General features: G+C 44.4%; 1 protein-coding gene across 4 annotated transcripts in view; it reads right to left on the bottom strand.

Annotated features, from left to right (window-relative positions):
• NEK10 (NIMA related kinase 10) overlaps positions 1 to 17,798 on the bottom strand; it is a 144,191-nt gene that overhangs the window by 97,115 nt on the left and 29,278 nt on the right. For all 4 annotated transcript variants that reach the window (XM_040965365.1, XM_040965358.1, XM_040965349.1 and 1 more), the window contains exons 12-21: positions 14,706 to 14,845; positions 12,336 to 12,397; positions 11,280 to 11,357; positions 9,058 to 9,122; positions 7,724 to 7,826; positions 7,507 to 7,635; positions 6,560 to 6,697; positions 3,617 to 3,662; positions 342 to 463; positions 58 to 160 (exon numbers count right to left, since the gene is read on the bottom strand). In XM_040965365.1, the coding sequence (XP_040821299.1) occupies positions 58 to 160; positions 342 to 463; positions 3,617 to 3,662; positions 6,560 to 6,697; positions 7,507 to 7,635; positions 7,724 to 7,826; positions 9,058 to 9,122; positions 11,280 to 11,357; positions 12,336 to 12,397; positions 14,706 to 14,845 (986 nt within the window). The remainder of the gene's footprint in view (positions 1 to 57; positions 161 to 341; positions 464 to 3,616; positions 3,663 to 6,559; positions 6,698 to 7,506; positions 7,636 to 7,723; positions 7,827 to 9,057; positions 9,123 to 11,279; positions 11,358 to 12,335; positions 12,398 to 14,705; positions 14,846 to 17,798) is intronic.

The following is a 17,798-nucleotide window of genomic DNA, read 5'->3' on the forward strand; positions in this document are numbered from 1 at the left end:
ATTTAAAAAAAAAAAAAAAGTTATTCAGTTGGAAAAAGTTCAGGCTTTCATACTTACTAACTGTCACTTTGTCCTTATCCCCCAACATAATGTTGTTTGGGGTCAGGTCTCTGTGGACAATCCTCTTCTCCTTGTGTAAATACCGAAGAGCTAAGCAAAGCTTGAAACAAAGATAAAAAAACAGATTTTTATTTCCCCCGATACATATATAACCATACATACATATGACCAGTGACGACTTTCGCATATGCTTCTGAGAAATGAGCTCAGAACTTTAGTTGTTCTTTAAAAAAACAAAAGTTTGCTATAGTATGAAAAATGTGTTGATAATAAGAACATACCTGTATAAATATTTTCCATAGTCTTTCTTCCGTAAAATGGTGTTGTTTTTCCTTCAAAGAGCTAAAATGCTCTCCCAGTGGAACACCTTCTATAAGTTCCATAACAATATATAATCTATCATCTATATAAAAAAAAACAACACAGAAGTCTTACAAATTTATGCATACCATATAGGACTTCACAAACAATTTACAAATGAGACGCAGAGCTTCCCACGGGGACGGCAGGTTTATAATGCTACAGAAGCGAAGATGTGCCGAGCTGGGGGATCCACTCAACCTTGGACGAGGGCACTGGGGAGAGGATCTTAGGGAACTGAAACCCAAGCCATAATCACTAATTACTAGAGTAAGTTCATGCCGTCAAATACGACCGCTTTCTGTGCAACCAGGATGAGAAACTGCTGGAATATGTCAAAGAAAAAGGTCCCAAGTCATGGGTTCTTTGAATAAGATACCAACCCAACTTTCTGCCTGATACTCTAATATACACTATCAGATCCACGCAAATGTTTAGAAAACCGCATTTAACTACACTGTTCTGTAACCTCACGGAACTGTCTTGCTGAATTTTACACTGGAGTCACGCCATGATCTTGTCACGACACAGCCGAAAATACTACCGGTGTCAGAAATGTTTATTGTGTCCCCTCAAGTGCAGAAAAAGCTGGAGTTCTGTTGGTTTTACATCTTGGGTTCCTTTGAACGCAGAGAATAAGTGAATTTTACCTCCTCTTTTATAATCAATAGTGAGTCATTAGCAATGGCACATGATACGGTGCATTTTTATGATTTCTGGATACACACATGGATATGTATGTACATGATAATTACAAAACTGCAATCATACTATACACATTTTTTAACATACTCTTCTTAAAAAAAATTTTTTTTAATGTATTTATTTGTGAGGCAGAAAAAGAGAGATCTCCACCCTCACGTGTTTCACGGCCCCAGACAGGCACCAGTGGAACGTGGGCTGGAGCTGAGAACTGGAAGCACAATCTAGGTTTCCAATAGGAGGGCAGGAACCCAATTGCTCTAAACCATTACCACAGCCTCCCAGGGTCCCCAAGAGGCAGGAAGATGGAGTTGGAAGCCAGGCGGGGATCACACCCAGGTGCTTCAATCCAGGCAGCTGGGCTGCTAAGCTAAACAACTGTCATGACACTGTTTATTATTATTAAATAGCTTTCTATTTCAGAACTGAAAAAGCTGCACCATTCTTTCTCTTCTTTGTGTGGAATTGCACCATGTAGATGTACCATAAATGATTTCATCTGCACATACAAACTTATATTGTTTCTAACTTTTCACAATTCCAATAAATATTAAGCACATTCATTTATCATTACTTTTTTTTAACTTACTTTTGATTCTCCTTTATTATAACTTCCTAACTTATCCTATTTCATACTTCTTGAGGCCACCTCATATTTGGGGAGGAAAATGTCAGGTTGTAAATAAACATTTTGGTTTCTGTATAAAGCAAGCTGTGGGGCTGGCATTTTGGCACAGTGGGCTAAGCTGCCACCTTCGAGGGCGGTATCTCCTATGAGCACGGGTGGTGTTCCAGCTGTTCCAATTCTGATCCAGCTCCCAGTTAATGCACCCAAGAGACCAGCAGAAGATGGCCCAAGTATTAGGGTTCCATGATCCATGTGGGGGACCCGGATCTGCAGGAGGACACAGGCCCAGTCACTCTGGCCATTCGGAGAGTAGATTAGTGGATGAAGATTCTCTTATATTCATTTTCATTCTCTCTCTCTCCCTCTCCATTCTGCCTTTCAAAAATAAAGCAAATAGATCTACTGCAGAAAACAGGCAACTTGTGCCACTTCAGAGTTTGTCAGAAGTCAACTTTGATCTCTCTTTGACACTAACTTAAGGGAAATCACTGTAAGGTCAAAAAACCAAGTGGCTAAAGAAGCAGAATTTGCTGCAGAACTTCCAGTGGTTTTTTTGGGTTTTTTGAGTCATCCAGAGAACTGGAAAAGGGTAAAAATTTTAACAAAAAGTAGCAATAGCTCTAAGAATCTGGTAAGGAAGTCCCAGCTACCGCCTTGTGTCTCTTTATAACTTCAAGTGGAAAATGATTCTGAAATTTCCTATGCATCCCGAATCATTAAGGTCTATCGATATTTATATTATCTCAGAGGCAATAGTGCTGACTTTGTTGTTGTTCTGTTTTGTTTTAAAGCAAGTCCGGAATTCAGCTTTATTTCTGCATTCCACCAACCTTGCAGAAAAGGAGCCTGTAGTCAAGGCTTCATCGCCACCTTGTGGCAAACAACTGAATGTCATGCAAGAGAAATCCAAGATTCATTTCTTGTGGTGTTTTCGTGTGTGCGCGCGCGTGTGTGCGCGCGTGTGTGTGTGTGTGTGTGTGTGTTTTAAAAGATTTATTTATTGTCATTGGAAAGGCAGATTTCCAAGAGAAGGATGATTCACTCTCCAAGGGTCGCAATGGCCAGAAATGAGCTGATCCAAAGCCAGAATCCAGGAGCTTCTTCCAGATTTCTCCTGCAGGTTCAAGGTCCCAAAACTTTTGGTCATCCTCCGGTGCTTTCTCAGTCCATACACAAGGAGCTGGATGGGAAGTGGAGCAATTGGGACACAAAGCGACACTCATAGGGGCTATCAGGGCTGGTGGAGGATTAACCAGTTGAGCCATTGCACCAGCACAACCTCCCCCCGCCCCACACCATTATTTATTTTGGAGGTGAAAATGATTCAATAAAGATAGTTTTCCATTTTTTTCCAAAAGAAAATTATCCTTTTCTCTGGATTCTGCTGTGTGGTTTTTGTTTGTTTTTGTATAAGAGAACAACAATAACTATTTTGGTTTATTCATGAGATATGTTTTATTTGAGGCACTAAGTATGTCATGGGTCATATTAAGTCTATTACTGCCTTACCAATCAAAAACTAATCTTCAAGATCATCCACTGTGAATTCCATCTTCAAGAGATTTTTTTTTTTTTTTTAGAGAGAGAGAGTAAGAGAGAGAGAGAGAGGGGTGGGAGAGATATGATGAGCAAGACAGTGGGATCAGGACCCAAAGACACACACGAATCCAGATACTGTGTGGGACATGGTGCCTTCTCCAGTCTCAGCTGGCATACTGACCGCCAGCACAGGAGCCCAGCCCCACTCACAGTCACACTAGCAACTTAAAAAAGCAAATGGTTTACTTTACAATGTTATCAAATATGGGTAAGAAATAAAGATACATTTCTTGATGAGGGAGAAAAATCATGAAGCATCATACTTACTTTCCAGAAATGTTTTGTAATAACGAACAACATTGGGATGATACAGCTATAAAAAAAAATAAGTAACAGACATTTATTATACCACGGGAAACAACCAACTTCTTTTCACGTCTCAGTTGATCTTCATATTTTAAAACAAAGAAATGTATTTATTCTATATATATATAGAATAATAGTTTCAAGAAATCATTTATTTGAGGATTTTATGAATTTTAAAAAGTATTGCCTACAAAATTATAATAATAATCCCTTATCCACTCACTTAATAGAGAACTGTAGAACTAGATGAAACTCTTAAGAATTTATTAGCACTTCTCCAACATCGCAGAGACATCATTTAAAAAGAAAACTGAGGGGCCAGTGTTGTGGCTAAACACTGCGAGGCTGGCATCCCATACAGGCACCAGTTCAAGTTCCAGCTGTGCTCCTGGAAAGCAGTGGAGGATGGACCAAGTCTGTGGGCACCTGCCCCAACCCCGCTCCCCCCAGGAGACCTGGAGGAAGCTGCTGTCTCCTGGTCTCAGCCCAGGCCAGTCCGGGCCATCTGTCACCATTTCAGGGAGTGAACCAACAGGTGGAAGATCTCTCTGTCTCTCTCCCTCCCTTTCTGAAACTCTGTTTTTCAAATAATTAGAGAAAACTGAATTGAAATAATTTATATAGCCAGCATATTTATTCATTTCTCTTTACCTCTCTCTACCACCTTAATATTTTAATATCGTTTATGTTTACTTAGACCGTTTCTATGTTCTCCCAAATGATTAACATTAAATGGAAATAATCTGGGTTAACTCATGTTGAATCATCGTTGAAAAAGTCTTCTTTCCTGACTGAACTTCCATCAGGCTCCTCCAAATCCTCTTGTCGACTCAGCACTTACCTTGACCTGACCACTTTCAGCAAGAATCTTGCCAAGCTAAGTTTTGAGAATCCGTGCCATCCCCCATAGCCCATCACTTTCTTCTTTCCGGCACTGTTGGTGTCTAACCAACTCCTTAGCCGTTTTCTTCCACTGAGTCCTCCACCCTACCCACTGGCTATAAACCTCCAGTTGTATTTGATGAACTCAGAGTTGGTTTAAACCTGCCTCTTCAAGGCAACAGTTTGACCTCTATTGCAATCTCATTGAATAACATCATCACTTTCATTTCGAAAAGGGACTGGTACAAATTTCCCTTTTACAAAAGCTTACTTATGGTCCCAGAGTGATAGCCTAGCAGCTAAAGCCCTTGCCTTGCATGCCCTGAGATCCCATATGGACACCTGTTCTAATCCCGGGAATCCAGCTTCCTGCTTGTGGTCTGGGAAAGCTATTGAGGACAGCCCAAACCCTTGGGACCCTGCACCTGCAGAAGAGCTCCTGGATGCTGGGTTTAGATGGGCACAGCTCCAGCCGTTGCGGCTGCTTGGGGAGTGAATCAACAGACAGAAGATCTTCCTCTCTGTCTCTCCTCCTCTCTGTATATCTGACTTTCCAATTAAAAATAAAATAAATCTTTAAAAAAGAAGAAGAAGCTTACTTAACAATGGAAATGAAAACTTTCTTGTCTAAAGTTTTTTGAAAGACACTTTCCTCAAGAACGCTACAATGGGTGTAGCTGAGTTTGCAGGTACAGTGGCATGAGCCTGCACAAGAATTACCATTTACCTGACAATTGTTTGAACATCCTTCTGGTCTTTCTGTATTCCTTTTTTAGAGGGACATTGCCCGCTGTCCTCCAAAACTGTGCCGTCTTCTGCTGTCCACGGCAGTAGGGTAGGAGCAGGATGCGACCTCCGGCCAGGGACAGATCTCTGTGCCTGTGCTACAGCCAGGAGTGGGCCTAGCCCTCAGAGCTCTCCAGTGGCAGGGGAGGGCTAGGGGAATGTGTGGACCCTGGGGTCTGAGCCCTACCCCTGTGCACTCCTCCCTGCCCCTTGGATAGAAACATGTCTGTGACAGTTCCAACCACAAACAGAAAGACACGTGCCCCTGGAAGTAGCCAAACGACTGCCAGAGGACACTGCCAACCTGCCCACTGCATTTAGCACGGATACATGCAAGATAAATAACGGCCGTGGGAGGCCTCCTGCACAAGCTCTGGCATTTTGGATTCCTCTGCTTACTGCTGGTTAGTCTTAACAAGACTGCTCTCCTGATCTAGTCCACCACAACCTCCTCTGCTTAGGGTCAGCACGGGTTCAACACTCTCGCGAGATGGCAAGTACATGATTCTGAGTGACTAAGAAGTCCCCGGCAGATGCCTCTTCCACAACCCTACTCTAAAGCTCTGGGGTGGTGTTGTCGTTTTGGTATGTGATGGAACAAATAGGGTACCTCATCGAGTAGCAGGGGACCGACAGAGTTTAAGCAACATAAGGCTACATGAATGATCAGAACCCAGCTCTAAACTTGGCTCTCTCGCAATGACTCAGGTCCAAATGAAGACACTGGGTTGGTTCAGTCTAAAGCCTTCCTCTAACCTCATGGTCTAATGAAACAGAACTTCCTGGGCTATCTTACATATAAGAAAAAAGAGCCAGATTATTTTTATTTTAAACCTGAGCTTTTTAAATTTATGAACTTGTAAAAAGTCAACTATGAAAGAAGCTGCCAATGATTACAACTGACATTAAAATTTATCAATTAGGACAGAACTCTAGATTTTGATGGATCAAGATCATCATATTTATGATATCTTTATGTACCAGCACAGATGCTATGCAAATTTAACGAGAGCAGCTGGGTCATGCAGCTGATTTCAAAAGCCCAGATGACTTGCATCCACGCCCTTGATATCAATTATAGAAAGTGCTTCTGTGGTTCCTGTCTTTTCTCAGGAAAGAAGCTGGTGGGAATTTTGTATGAAGCTGGCTCACAGGCAGTAAGCAGAAGAAAAATACAAGAGCTCCAGTTTGTTTCAATGATGTTGATCTAAGGAAAACATCCCCAGAAAGACATACCTGCTCCTTGATTATCGTTAACTCAGAAACAATATTTTTTACACTGCTGTCACGGTCCTTTTTATCCTTTCCGAATGCCGGGTTATGTAAATTGACCTCTTTCATTGCCAAAAGGTTTTGACCACTGCGTTTTCTAACCTGGAATAAGAAAGATTAAAAAAAAAAGATATACAGAGTAGTAGCATTGGAATGGATGGAGTAACAAAGCCACATCATTAAATAAATTATGTAATTAATCACAAAGCATTTAACATTCTGACTGTATCCATGCTAAACATAACTCAAAATATTAAGTCTCCTGAATGAGTCTAATACTCAATAGAATGTTACTAGCTAAATACTGGGAGACCACGTGAATCGGGGTTGACCTCGATGGGTGGCAGGTAAAGACACTATCTTCAATTTCATCCTCCCACATGGGCACCGGTTTGAGTCCAGGCTGTTCCACTTCTAATCCAGCTTCCTGTTGGTGGCCTGGGAAAAGCAGTAGATGACCCGAGCACCCCTATTACCCACACGGAAGATCTAGAAGAAGCTCCTGGCTTGTGGCTTCAGCCTGGTCCAATGCCATTGCAACCACTGGGGAGTAAACCAGTGGATGAAAGATTTTCTCTCTCTCTCTCTCAAACACACACACACACACCTGACTTTCAAATAAACAAGCAGCTCTTTTTAAAAATAATAGAGAATCTATTATAATTAGGACAAGTTCTTTCAACTATTTGTGTGAGAGAGAGAGTAACAATGTTTTCTTCTTGAGCTGAGACGTAAGGCAATATCAGTATCATCGTCACTGCCTATTGGACAAAATATTTGAATAGTTGTGTCTCTACGGGTTCATTATTTTTCAAATGACCAGGGCTCCAACTAAATAGGATATGATTGTGCAAGCGTGACATCTGATTTGTGTGGGACCATCGTGAGTGTTTCCCCTAAGGCAAAGTCACCTTGTAAACACAGCCAAAAGCTCCGCTTCCAAGATGATCCAAAATCGCGTAGTTGCCTATGTATTTCGAAGGGACTTTATTCTGATTAATGCTTTCAACATTTTCCGCAATTTGCTTCAGGTCGTCCTCCTACCCAAAAGAGATCAAAGCCGTGGGTTGCTGCGATGCAGTTCACCCCCAACCATGTGGCAGCCCGAGCAAATCAAACCGAACTCACCGCTAAAGAATTCAACTTGGCCACCAAGTCTCCATAAGCACTGATATCGCGGACATAGTGCCCCGTGTCGATGAAGATCTCAAACAAGTCGGTGGGGAAAAGCCTGCAGGGGAACACGCACACACCTGTAAGGCAGGGCTGGGAAGTCGCTTCTCATTACCTCCTTTTGCGAAGTAGTTCTCCCAAAGGTTAATGATATGAAACCAACTTACCTTCCCCAGGTTTAGCCACAAAGTAGGGAAATAACAGCCCCCAACTTGCCTCATCAGATATGCTACAGCCACAGTGCTTGAGAGTGGAGGACAAGGTAAACCTAACGTGATGCTATTTTTAATGTTGCAATAAAAAAGCTAGATATGAAATGGACTCTACTTTTATCTGTCTAGACTGCATATTATCTGTAAGATATGTTGAACTGTAGGTGTTAAACATATGAGAGAGGAATACTCATTGGGTATTCCTGAGTGCTACCAAATTTCATAAATGTCATTCGATGCAGTCCTCATTTTAACTCTAGGAAGTCACCATTAATTTGCTTTTCAAATTCTTTATGGAAGTAAGAGAAAAAGAATACAGGTAAATGGAGAGATTGATGCATCATTTCCAAAAGAAACTTATTTTAGGAATTTACTAAAACGTTTTCAGTTAGCTAAAATTGGTGGCTTACAAGCCTTGAATAAAAAAAAAATCCATAGGATAAATAATTTTATTTCCTTTTCCACTAAATTCAAATATTTTATGGAGATGGGTAACAACGTAAAGCATTCCATACTTTGCAAACAGATAATACTGAATTAACTCAAAATTTCATTTCTATTCTGCGTTAACAACAGAACCCCAGTAAGAATAAAAGAGAGCTTTACCTTGGGCTAAGCCACCCAAATGCACAGTGCTTCCCTGTCAAGACAACGACTTGTTGGTCGCTGTCATCCTCACAGTCTCCTTTCTGATCCCTCGCACCCACAAGGAGATGAGACAAATAAATCCCTGTTGACCTAAGAGGCAGATTGTCACATCCACTTGGGAATGGACAAAAACAACCTCCTATGTTGAAGCCATCTGTTTAAAATGGTAATAACTTGATTTTTTTTTTTTTTAAGTAAGAAGCAGGGCAGTCACGGGTCGTTGAGAAGAGTTTGTGCCGACGTCGTGACCAACTCTCTTTGGTCAGCATCCTGTTAACTCTCACTATAGTTGCCCTAACTTGGTTCTGTCTGGGGGATCTGTCATTTTTCATTCTGTCTTCACCTGCTGAGTCCATCTCAAGAGAAACCAGTTCCACCTAAACAATCTCTCCAATCCAGTAAATCCTCAGGTTTACTTTAAGATCATACCTTTTAAAGAGTGGCCTGTTTCTTTCCATGCTGAAGAGAAACCGCAAGGCTCGGAAAGCGTAACACTGGAAAATAAAAGCATATCTGAGTGTTCAGTGGTCGCTCCGCGAACTAAAACATTCCCCAGGCACAGAACGGCTCACCAAGTAAACACGAAAGGGACTTTTATTGTGAGTGGCTGGCCTCCGTCGGAGCCAACGCTTATAACCGAAAACAGAAAACCCCCGGCACCTGGATCGGCTCTGGCCTTTCAAACTGTTTACGTTGCAGAGCGCTAGCGACCTTGGCCTCGTTTCACTCGGGGGGCTTTGGCATTGATGCCTTTCCGGACGGCGCACACCCAAGCGCAGAGACAAGAAATAAAATCCCTACGCTGACAAAATCCAACGTCCCGAAGATTGCCAGGAGCTCAAGGTTTATTTTGCTTGCAGCCTGCTCTGTATGCCTCAATATTTATATGGTTTCTGTGAGAAAATAAACACTACCAATGCTGACATATAAAAATAGCCAGAGGCGCGCTGGACCCAGACCTGACAAATTGGTCCCCTGAGGAAGGAGTCCTAACCAGTCCCCCAATAGAACAATCTACACTGACTCCCTGGAACACTCAAGAGAGGCCTGGGAGGGTTTCACTAAGGAAAATAAACGCCGGGAGATTTTGCAGAGCTGGCCGAAAATGCACACACACACACACACACACACACACACACACACACACGTGCCCGAGCAAGCCCCAGCCTGCTGTTGCACCCAGTGTCCACCCCTGCTCAGCCGAAACCGGATCTGGCTAATAAAACCAGTCATCTGGACGTAGACGAGCCACAAGCCAAAGTGACCAGACAGATGACCAGACGGCACCCAGGTGCTAGGTTTGACCCGCAGTGCCAAATACCTCCCAGGCCACCTCCATTACGACCGGCTGAGAGCCTCTTCTGCCGCGCTAAATGTTTGCAGGATGGAATGTGACTTGGGTCTCCAGCACCGCGTTCCACATCTGGGGCGCACTAAAGAAATCCAGTCCCACGCCTACGTGTTGTTCTTGGTTAGCACCTGCTTCCAGCACCCACACGGCGCTGGAGCCTCCGCCAGGGGGAGCAGGCGTCCTGCAGGAGAGCTCTGAGATGGCGCTGGAGCCCAAGGTTGCCTCCCCAGCCCCGCAGCTAGACGACTTGGAGTAAAGGTTAGCTGGGTGAAACGACTGCCAATTTACTTTAAACCTGGACTTGACGTGTTAGTGTCAATGGGGACACTGGCATCTCAGTGCCTGCTCTTCAGGAAAGTCCACTGGTTTCGTCTGTTACCGTTGGGGCCTCATCTCCCGGGAAGCACACTTCCCCGGTGACACACCCCGCCCCACTTCTCGGAGCACCGCTCTGAACTCTCCGGCTCCTGCTTTTTCCATGCTGTTCCATCTGCATCGCAATGCCCTTCCTCCGTGTGCCAGAGCCACTAGCTAACTCCCCTAGTATCTTTCCCCTTATTCTCCAGGCAAGTTGATCTCAGCCATCGTCATCTCATTTGTGATCATCCTGACCTCATTTCTGCCCGTGGTGCATGCTTAAAAACGGCAAATAATTTTTTTTCTCTATTGTTATTTTTTTTGGTACGGAAGTAAAGAATATTTCTTTATATAATTAAAAAAAAAAAAAACCTTTCCTGGGTTCTGCACAAATGCCTAATGGCTAAATCCTTGTCTCGCACGCACCAGAATCCCATAGGGACACAGGTTTATGTCCCAGCTGTTCCACTTCCCACCCAGCTCCCTGCTTGTGGCCTGCGAGCAGAGGATGGCCCAAAGCCTTGGGGATCCCGCATGGGAGACAGGGAGGAGGTTCCTGACTCCTGGCTTCGGATCAGCTCAGCTCTGGCCGTTGTGGCCACTGGGGAAGTGAATGAGTAGATGGAAGCTCTTTCTCTCTGTATCTCTTTCTCTCTGTAAATCTACCTTTCAGTAAAAATAAATAAATCTTTTTTAAAAAAACTTCCTAATAAGTACAGAAATAGCACAATAAGACCCAATGCTCCCTCTCCGAGTAAATACTGTTCAGTGTTCGCAACGTTTTCACTCCAAGCGTTTCCATTCTTACCTCCTTTGCTAGATATTTCTCCCTCAGCACAGAGGCCAACACAAACCTAAGAATTCTAAAACTCACACGTGACATAATCAAGTTTCCCCAGAGTTCATTAACTTGATATTGAAGCACAGGGGACGTGTTTATTACCTGTAAGAGATTCGTTTTTGCTCCATTCTTTTGCTGATTTGGTAAAATTAATTTTGCAATTGTATACACGCCATTTTCCTGGAAGAATAAAGGAGCTGAGTTACCAGTGACGAGTGACCGTGCCGTGGAGACACGGAAGCACAAAGACGGTCCAGACTGTCAAAAATGAATTATACCAAGGAAATGTTCATTTTAGCATTTAAATAAATGTAGCAATACCAACAATGACAATGTAATAGTTTACTAATGATAACCACCACCTTTCCCAACAGGTCGGTTGTCTGTGAAGAGTCAAGTCTACAGTTAGGAAAGCAGGTAAATTTATATGGAATCTGCCCAGATTTCTTTCGGCTGATTACTGGGTAAAGAAATAGAAGTTGACGCACAGTAAGAAATGGGAAGAATCCTCCACGTTCATGGAATGCAAGAAGCATTATCATCAAAACGCCCGTTCTGCCCATGCAATTCAGATTCAGTGTGATCCACCCCAAAATACCAGGAACATTCTTCTCCAATCTAAAGTCATATGGAAGCAGAAGAAACTTCAAAAAGCTAAAGTCATCTCAAACAACAAAAACGAAGCCAAAGCAATCAAAACCAGATTTCAAGGCATTTCAGGGCAATTATAACGAACAGGGAAATGGAGGAAAGAAAACAAATGGAGGAAAGAAAACAAATCGGTCTGGATTATTCCTAGCAAGTATGAAATATATGATGTACTGGCCCCTGCAGTGTCACCTGTGGACCTCGTGACCCCACGGGACATTACCTGCCTTGCGCCATATAATGTTCGCAGCTGTTGTGCGATTAGCTTCTAGCTTCCCAGTTTGGGAAAACGAGTGATACTGAGTCGCTTTTCCCAGGAGCTGAGCCAGTAAGAGGTGATGCCAGAAAATGAACCTCAATCGAGTTCATTCCAAATCCCCCCGCCCAACAGCCACCCCGATCCACTGAGCTTCCCACGGGACATCTGCCACAGGTGCTCTGAATGCTTGCGAACTTTCAGCAATTTATGTATTTGGGAGTGAAATTTGGATGTATTTTAATTGTTCTCACCTGGACCACCTGGTGGGCGTTGGTGTCGTTGAGCACGAGCTCCGTGAGGGCAGCGCAGCAGGCTGCAACGAGAAAGGTCAAGTGCGCAGTGAGCCCAGTCCGTCCCCAGAGCAATACTCTGACGCGGCAGGGGGATTGTCAGCAAGGTGCCCCCTCCGGAAGCACTGATTCCCCCGCTCGCCCAGCGCGCCACAGGAGTGATTCCTGACATTGCACTCCGTTGCACTCCACGCACTCCATGTACTCCATGTATTAAGTCCCACAGCTTGAGTTTTATCCCTCCAGCCTCCAATGGCCACCGTGGCAGCAGCTGGTGGCATTCTGCACCTCGCCCACCCAGACACATGCCAGACATTGCAGCAGGCAGTGCCTGTTATAGATAACACTATACAGCTGAGTCCCTGCTGTGCGTGCAGACTGCGCTGAAGGTGCCAGGGATGTCCTCAGGTACCTCTCACCGGAGCTCTCTGACCATGCCGCTGTGCTCACCATCACACTGGCCAAAACTGAGGCTTGGGGGCAGGCCTGTGACCAGGCAGTCACACTGCTGCTTGCAAAGCTCAGATCTGCCATTGTTAGGGTGTCTGGGTTTCAGTCCCAGTCCTGGCTCCTGCCCGGGAAGAGGCAGTGACGGCCTGAATAACTGGATCCCTGTCACCCCACATGGAAGGACTGGATTGAATTCCTGGCTCCCAGATTCAGGGCCCACCCCTGGCCAGTGAGGGGTTTCTGAGAGTGAATCAGAAGATGGGAAATAATATCTCTCTCTTCTCACGCATGCACTCTTACCCTTCTCAAAATTAAACTTAAAATTAAATAAGACTCATAGATGTTAAAGAACTTGTCCAAGGGTTAGCACCATGGTGTAGTATGCTAAGCCACTGCCAGTAGTGCCAGCAACCCATATGGGCACCGGTTTGAGTCCAGGTTGCTCTTCTTCCAATCCAGCTCCCTGATAATGTTCCCTGGGAAGCAGCAGAGGATGGCTCCTGGTCCCTGGCTCTGGCCTGATCAAGCCATAGCTATTGTGGCCATCTGGGGAGTGAACCAGCAGATGGAAAACATGTGTGTGGTGTGGTGTGTGTGTGTGAGAGAGAGAGAGAGAGACAGACAGACAGACTCTGAATCTGTAACTTTATCATTCAAACAAATAAAACAAATCTTGGGGAAAAAATGCCCAAAACCATGTGGCCGCCAAAGTGGGTGGGGTCAAATTCACTCCTTATTCTTAACTCCTTATCTTTTTCTTTCTTCCTTTTAACTTAGATATTAAATAAACCATGTAAAGCAAATACATGTTAGGTGTACAACTCAATAAGATATGTCAAGTCTATGTATTCTGAAGCCGCGCCCCCCCAGAGGACCACTGGGGCTCTCTCTGCTCGCTCCAGCCCAAGGCTCCCCTGTGTCCCTTTGAGGACTTGGTGTCTCCTGTAACCCCACATGCCAGTCACTGCTCTCTGAACCCTGTCACTGCCACCCTCACCCACTCTTCGAGGAGTGCCAGAGAGAGTGGCAGCTCTGCGCCAGGCTCCTACAGGTACCAGGGAACCTTCATCCAGGAAACTCCCCACACGAGCACTGTGGCGAGACAGGGGCCTTTGGAATGAGCAGGAAGAGCATCCAGAGGGTCCAACTCCCTTGTCTTGAGGAAGCACCTCCAGGCTTCAAGAGGACAGGGTGAGGGGGGGAAGAGCGACTGCCTGCTCCTGCCTCTCACTCCCCCAGCCCTCCTTCGCCCCCTCAGCTCTCCCTGGCCTTCAGTGGCCCACACTGGTGAAGGTCTACTCTACTCCCTGCCTTAGGGTAGCCACCAGACACCAGCTTAGTCAAAAGCCCTCACGCTGAACTGTGGCCCTTCCTGTCCCAAGCACCAGGTGCCTCTGTGTACCTGTTTGATGTAGCCCACCAAAAAGAAAACTTCACACAGGCATCGCTGTTATTCCTTCAACCCAGGACAGCACTTTTCTCTGGCCAGCTTCTTCAGCCATCATTGCTGTCCCCCAGAGTGTTACCCGGAAACTAAATCAGTAACCAGCGCCAGGATCCTATGCGACCTCATTGTCCTAACGGGCATTGTAAGCTCTGGATCAAATGCCTGTCCTATTATTCTCTTTCTTTATATCAGACTTCCAGGTTAACTTTTCAATGAGTTCAGAACATGAACAGGAGAGAAAGTTTGCTGTATAACTCATCTACAAACACAGCACTGGCTTATGGCAACCGTATGGGTTTAACGCGACATTTTTGCAAACTTATTAGAAATACCTAATTGACTTTACCGTCCTCATTTTAAAACAGAGAGGCGTAACACAACATAACAAATTGCATAGCATCACAATATAAGCCATGGTCACATAGCATGAATACCTGCTTGGAGAGAGAAGATGTTTTCTTGTATTTCCCGAGGGCTTAAGTCTTCGGACAAATGAAGCTGCTGGATCCGGCCTGCCGCGTTTGCACTGGACAAGCTTCCGAGGGAGGAGCGATCAGAAACAAAATTTCTGTCTCTGAAAAAGCAAGGTAAATCCACAAATCAGCTTTCCTTTGGGTTCAGTCTTTTCTCCTGCATTATCTGCACTGTCTCACTTTCCTTGCAATGAGATGTTTGCGTGTGGAGTGTGGTAGCATTCACTCCTGTCTCTCTCTCACGGCTGTCCCCTGTTTCTGCAAGGGACCGCCCTTTCCGTGCTCTCCCCAGCCCACTCCCTTTGCGAACTTTCTTCTGTTCCACTCAACTCACAGGAATACATCTCAGTCTTTATTGTTCTCAACTTCCTTTTTCTGTAAAATTCTCTTTTCTACAATACCATTCATTTTTTTTGTCTCTCTCTCTCTCTCTGATCTCAATTATCTATGAGTTGACAACTGCTGTACAAGCCTCGCCTTTTACTTCCTAATCGCCTTCATTTCCTCGAATTGTTGGGTTTTTCTCTGCATTCTATATAATTTTTCCACCTTCTCTCTTTCAGTACTCTTGGTGATGTTCTGACATCCTGTTTAACTCCGCAGTCCTGTGGATGTTAATCAGCCCTTGTAATTTTTACGCTACAATCTCCTACCCTACCCATTGTCTTATTATCTCTTCATTCATCTCATTTCACGAACTCAGGTTCTGCTTACTGTGTTTGATAAAATACGGCATTTGTTTTTCTGTGTCCCTAGTTCACTGTCTTCTACAATATATGAACTTCTCAAGTGCCCTTGGTCTGCTTTATTCTCTTGCTTTAAATCAGTCTTTTCACTTGTGTTTTTAAGATTAATTAATTAATTAATTTGAAAGACAGAGGACACTCCCCAAATAGCTGCGACGGCCAGAGCTGGGCCAGTCTGAAACCAGAGCCAGGAGCTTCTTCTGAGTCTCCCACATGAGCGCAGGGTCCCCAAGGCCATGGGCCATCCTCCACTGCTTTCCCAGGTCATTAATAGGGAGCTGGATCGGAAATGGAACAGCTGGGACTCGGGCTGGTACCCATATAGGATGCTGGTGTAGCAAGTATTTAGCCTGCTATACGACAACGCTGGCCCCCCACTTCTTTGTGTTTTATGCCCACAGCTCTATCTGAATGTGCCAAATGTAACACAGATGGGATCGTCTTGATTTCTATCCCTGATCATTTGGGTCCACTAGTATCCCTCCTTCAACGGCTACGGGCAGGAGCTTAAAGAGGGTCACAATTTGGCGATCTTATCAGTCAATTACATTGTCTTCCAACTCGAACGGTAGGGAATCTCTCCGACTTACCAAGAGCTTGGAGCCCTCTGGGGACTTCCACTGACTGAGGACTGCGGATGATGGGGCATGGGCAGGCTCTCTAAACGCCGCCCTGACAATACTGACTATTCATACTCAAGCCACCAGGCTACCTGGCAGCCCCCACCCCAGGACCGTTCCAGGCAGCCCAAGCACAGGTGCAAGCTGTGAACTGATCAGTGTTTACCCAGCTGGGGTCATAAATTCCCTCTAAGTTCTAGAAACATACTTAACACTGAATAAGGGTTAACTAGTGTCATATTCCCAAGGAAGCGCTTTCCAACACTAACGCATGGAAACAAGTTGCAAAGCAACACCTTCAACATGAAATATTTTTTTCTGTTATGAATAAATAAAACTGAAACAACAGAGAAAAACAGTACATTATGCTAGACTTAACTCTAAAAGAAAAAGGCAGTTTTTCTTCACTGAAGTATTGCTAAGTGATCGTAGAATTTTTATCATTAAAAATAGCTACTTTCAGGCCCAACGCAGTAGCCTAGTGGCTAAAGTCCTTGCTGGGATCCCATATGGGTGCCGGTCCATGTCCTGGCAGCCCCACTTCCCATCTAGCTCCCTGCTTGTGGCCTGGGAAAGCAGTCGAGGACAGCCGAAAGCCTTGGGACCCTGCAGCCATGTGGAAGACCAGAAAGAGGTTCTTGGCTCTTGGCTTCGGTCACCTCAGCTGGCAGTTGTGGCCACTTGGGAAGTGAATCAATGAATGGAAGATCTTCCCCTCTGTCTCTCCTCTTCTCTGTATATCTGACATAAAATATCATATCTGATATAAAAATAAATAAATCTTTTTAAACAATAGCTTACTTTCTGTTAGGGCAAACCTCAGCTGTTGTAATAGGTCTGATTGTCATTCCTAAGTAATCTATAATCAGTCATCATTATCACCATCAAAATTCTACAACTTCAAGCAAAAAATACTTATTTATTTAGCAACTGCAATTACTTTGACCTAAGGGCTAGTTCACTATGTCACAGTATATTTCAAAGATTTATCATTTGTATCTTAAAACAATGGAGGAGCAGGTGCTGGGCTGAGCAGACACACTGACTTGCCACATTGAAATGCCTGGATTGGAACTCTGTCTCCATTTCTAATTCCAGACTCCCACTAATACACAATCCAGGAGGGAGCACGAGATGGCTCAAGGTCTCGGGTCCTTCCTCCCACGTGGGACCCCCGACGGAGCATCCAGGTCCCGCTTTCTGATCCAGCCCTGGTCCCCGTGGGTCTCCGTGGAGTGCGTCAGTGGATGCGAGACCTCTCTGACACCCCCTCTTTCTCTTAAAATAGCCTCTGCTTCTCAAATACATAAAATAACTTTTTTTAGGAAAAGAGTACTTGGCATTTTTATGTGGATTTCGTTAAAGCAGACAGATCATCCGTGGTCTGCAAATGTCTCCTTTGTTCCAGCAATGGCAGAAACCATGAGCAAAGCTACAGCTTGGCTCTGCCCTCATGCTTCGAAACGTTCCCTGATAAAAGGTACAAAATCTTAATACTGATTTGGTAACATCTGGTTATATTAAAATTTTTAATAGAATGGACTTTATGTCTATATTACTGATCATACACACGATCCCTTTCACACAGCCATATTTATTTTTAACTCTGATTCAGCATCTACAGGGTTGAATTATGCTTTCTTGAGTAATTGAATTTTCCCACAGATGAGACCAAAAGAAAATCTATA

This window comes from Ochotona curzoniae, unplaced genomic scaffold, assembly GCF_017591425.1.
Source record: "Ochotona curzoniae isolate NIBS_2020 unplaced genomic scaffold, NIBS_Ocur_1.0 contig_1302, whole genome shotgun sequence".
In the NCBI taxonomy this organism is placed as follows: Eukaryota; Metazoa; Chordata; class Mammalia; order Lagomorpha; family Ochotonidae; genus Ochotona; species Ochotona curzoniae.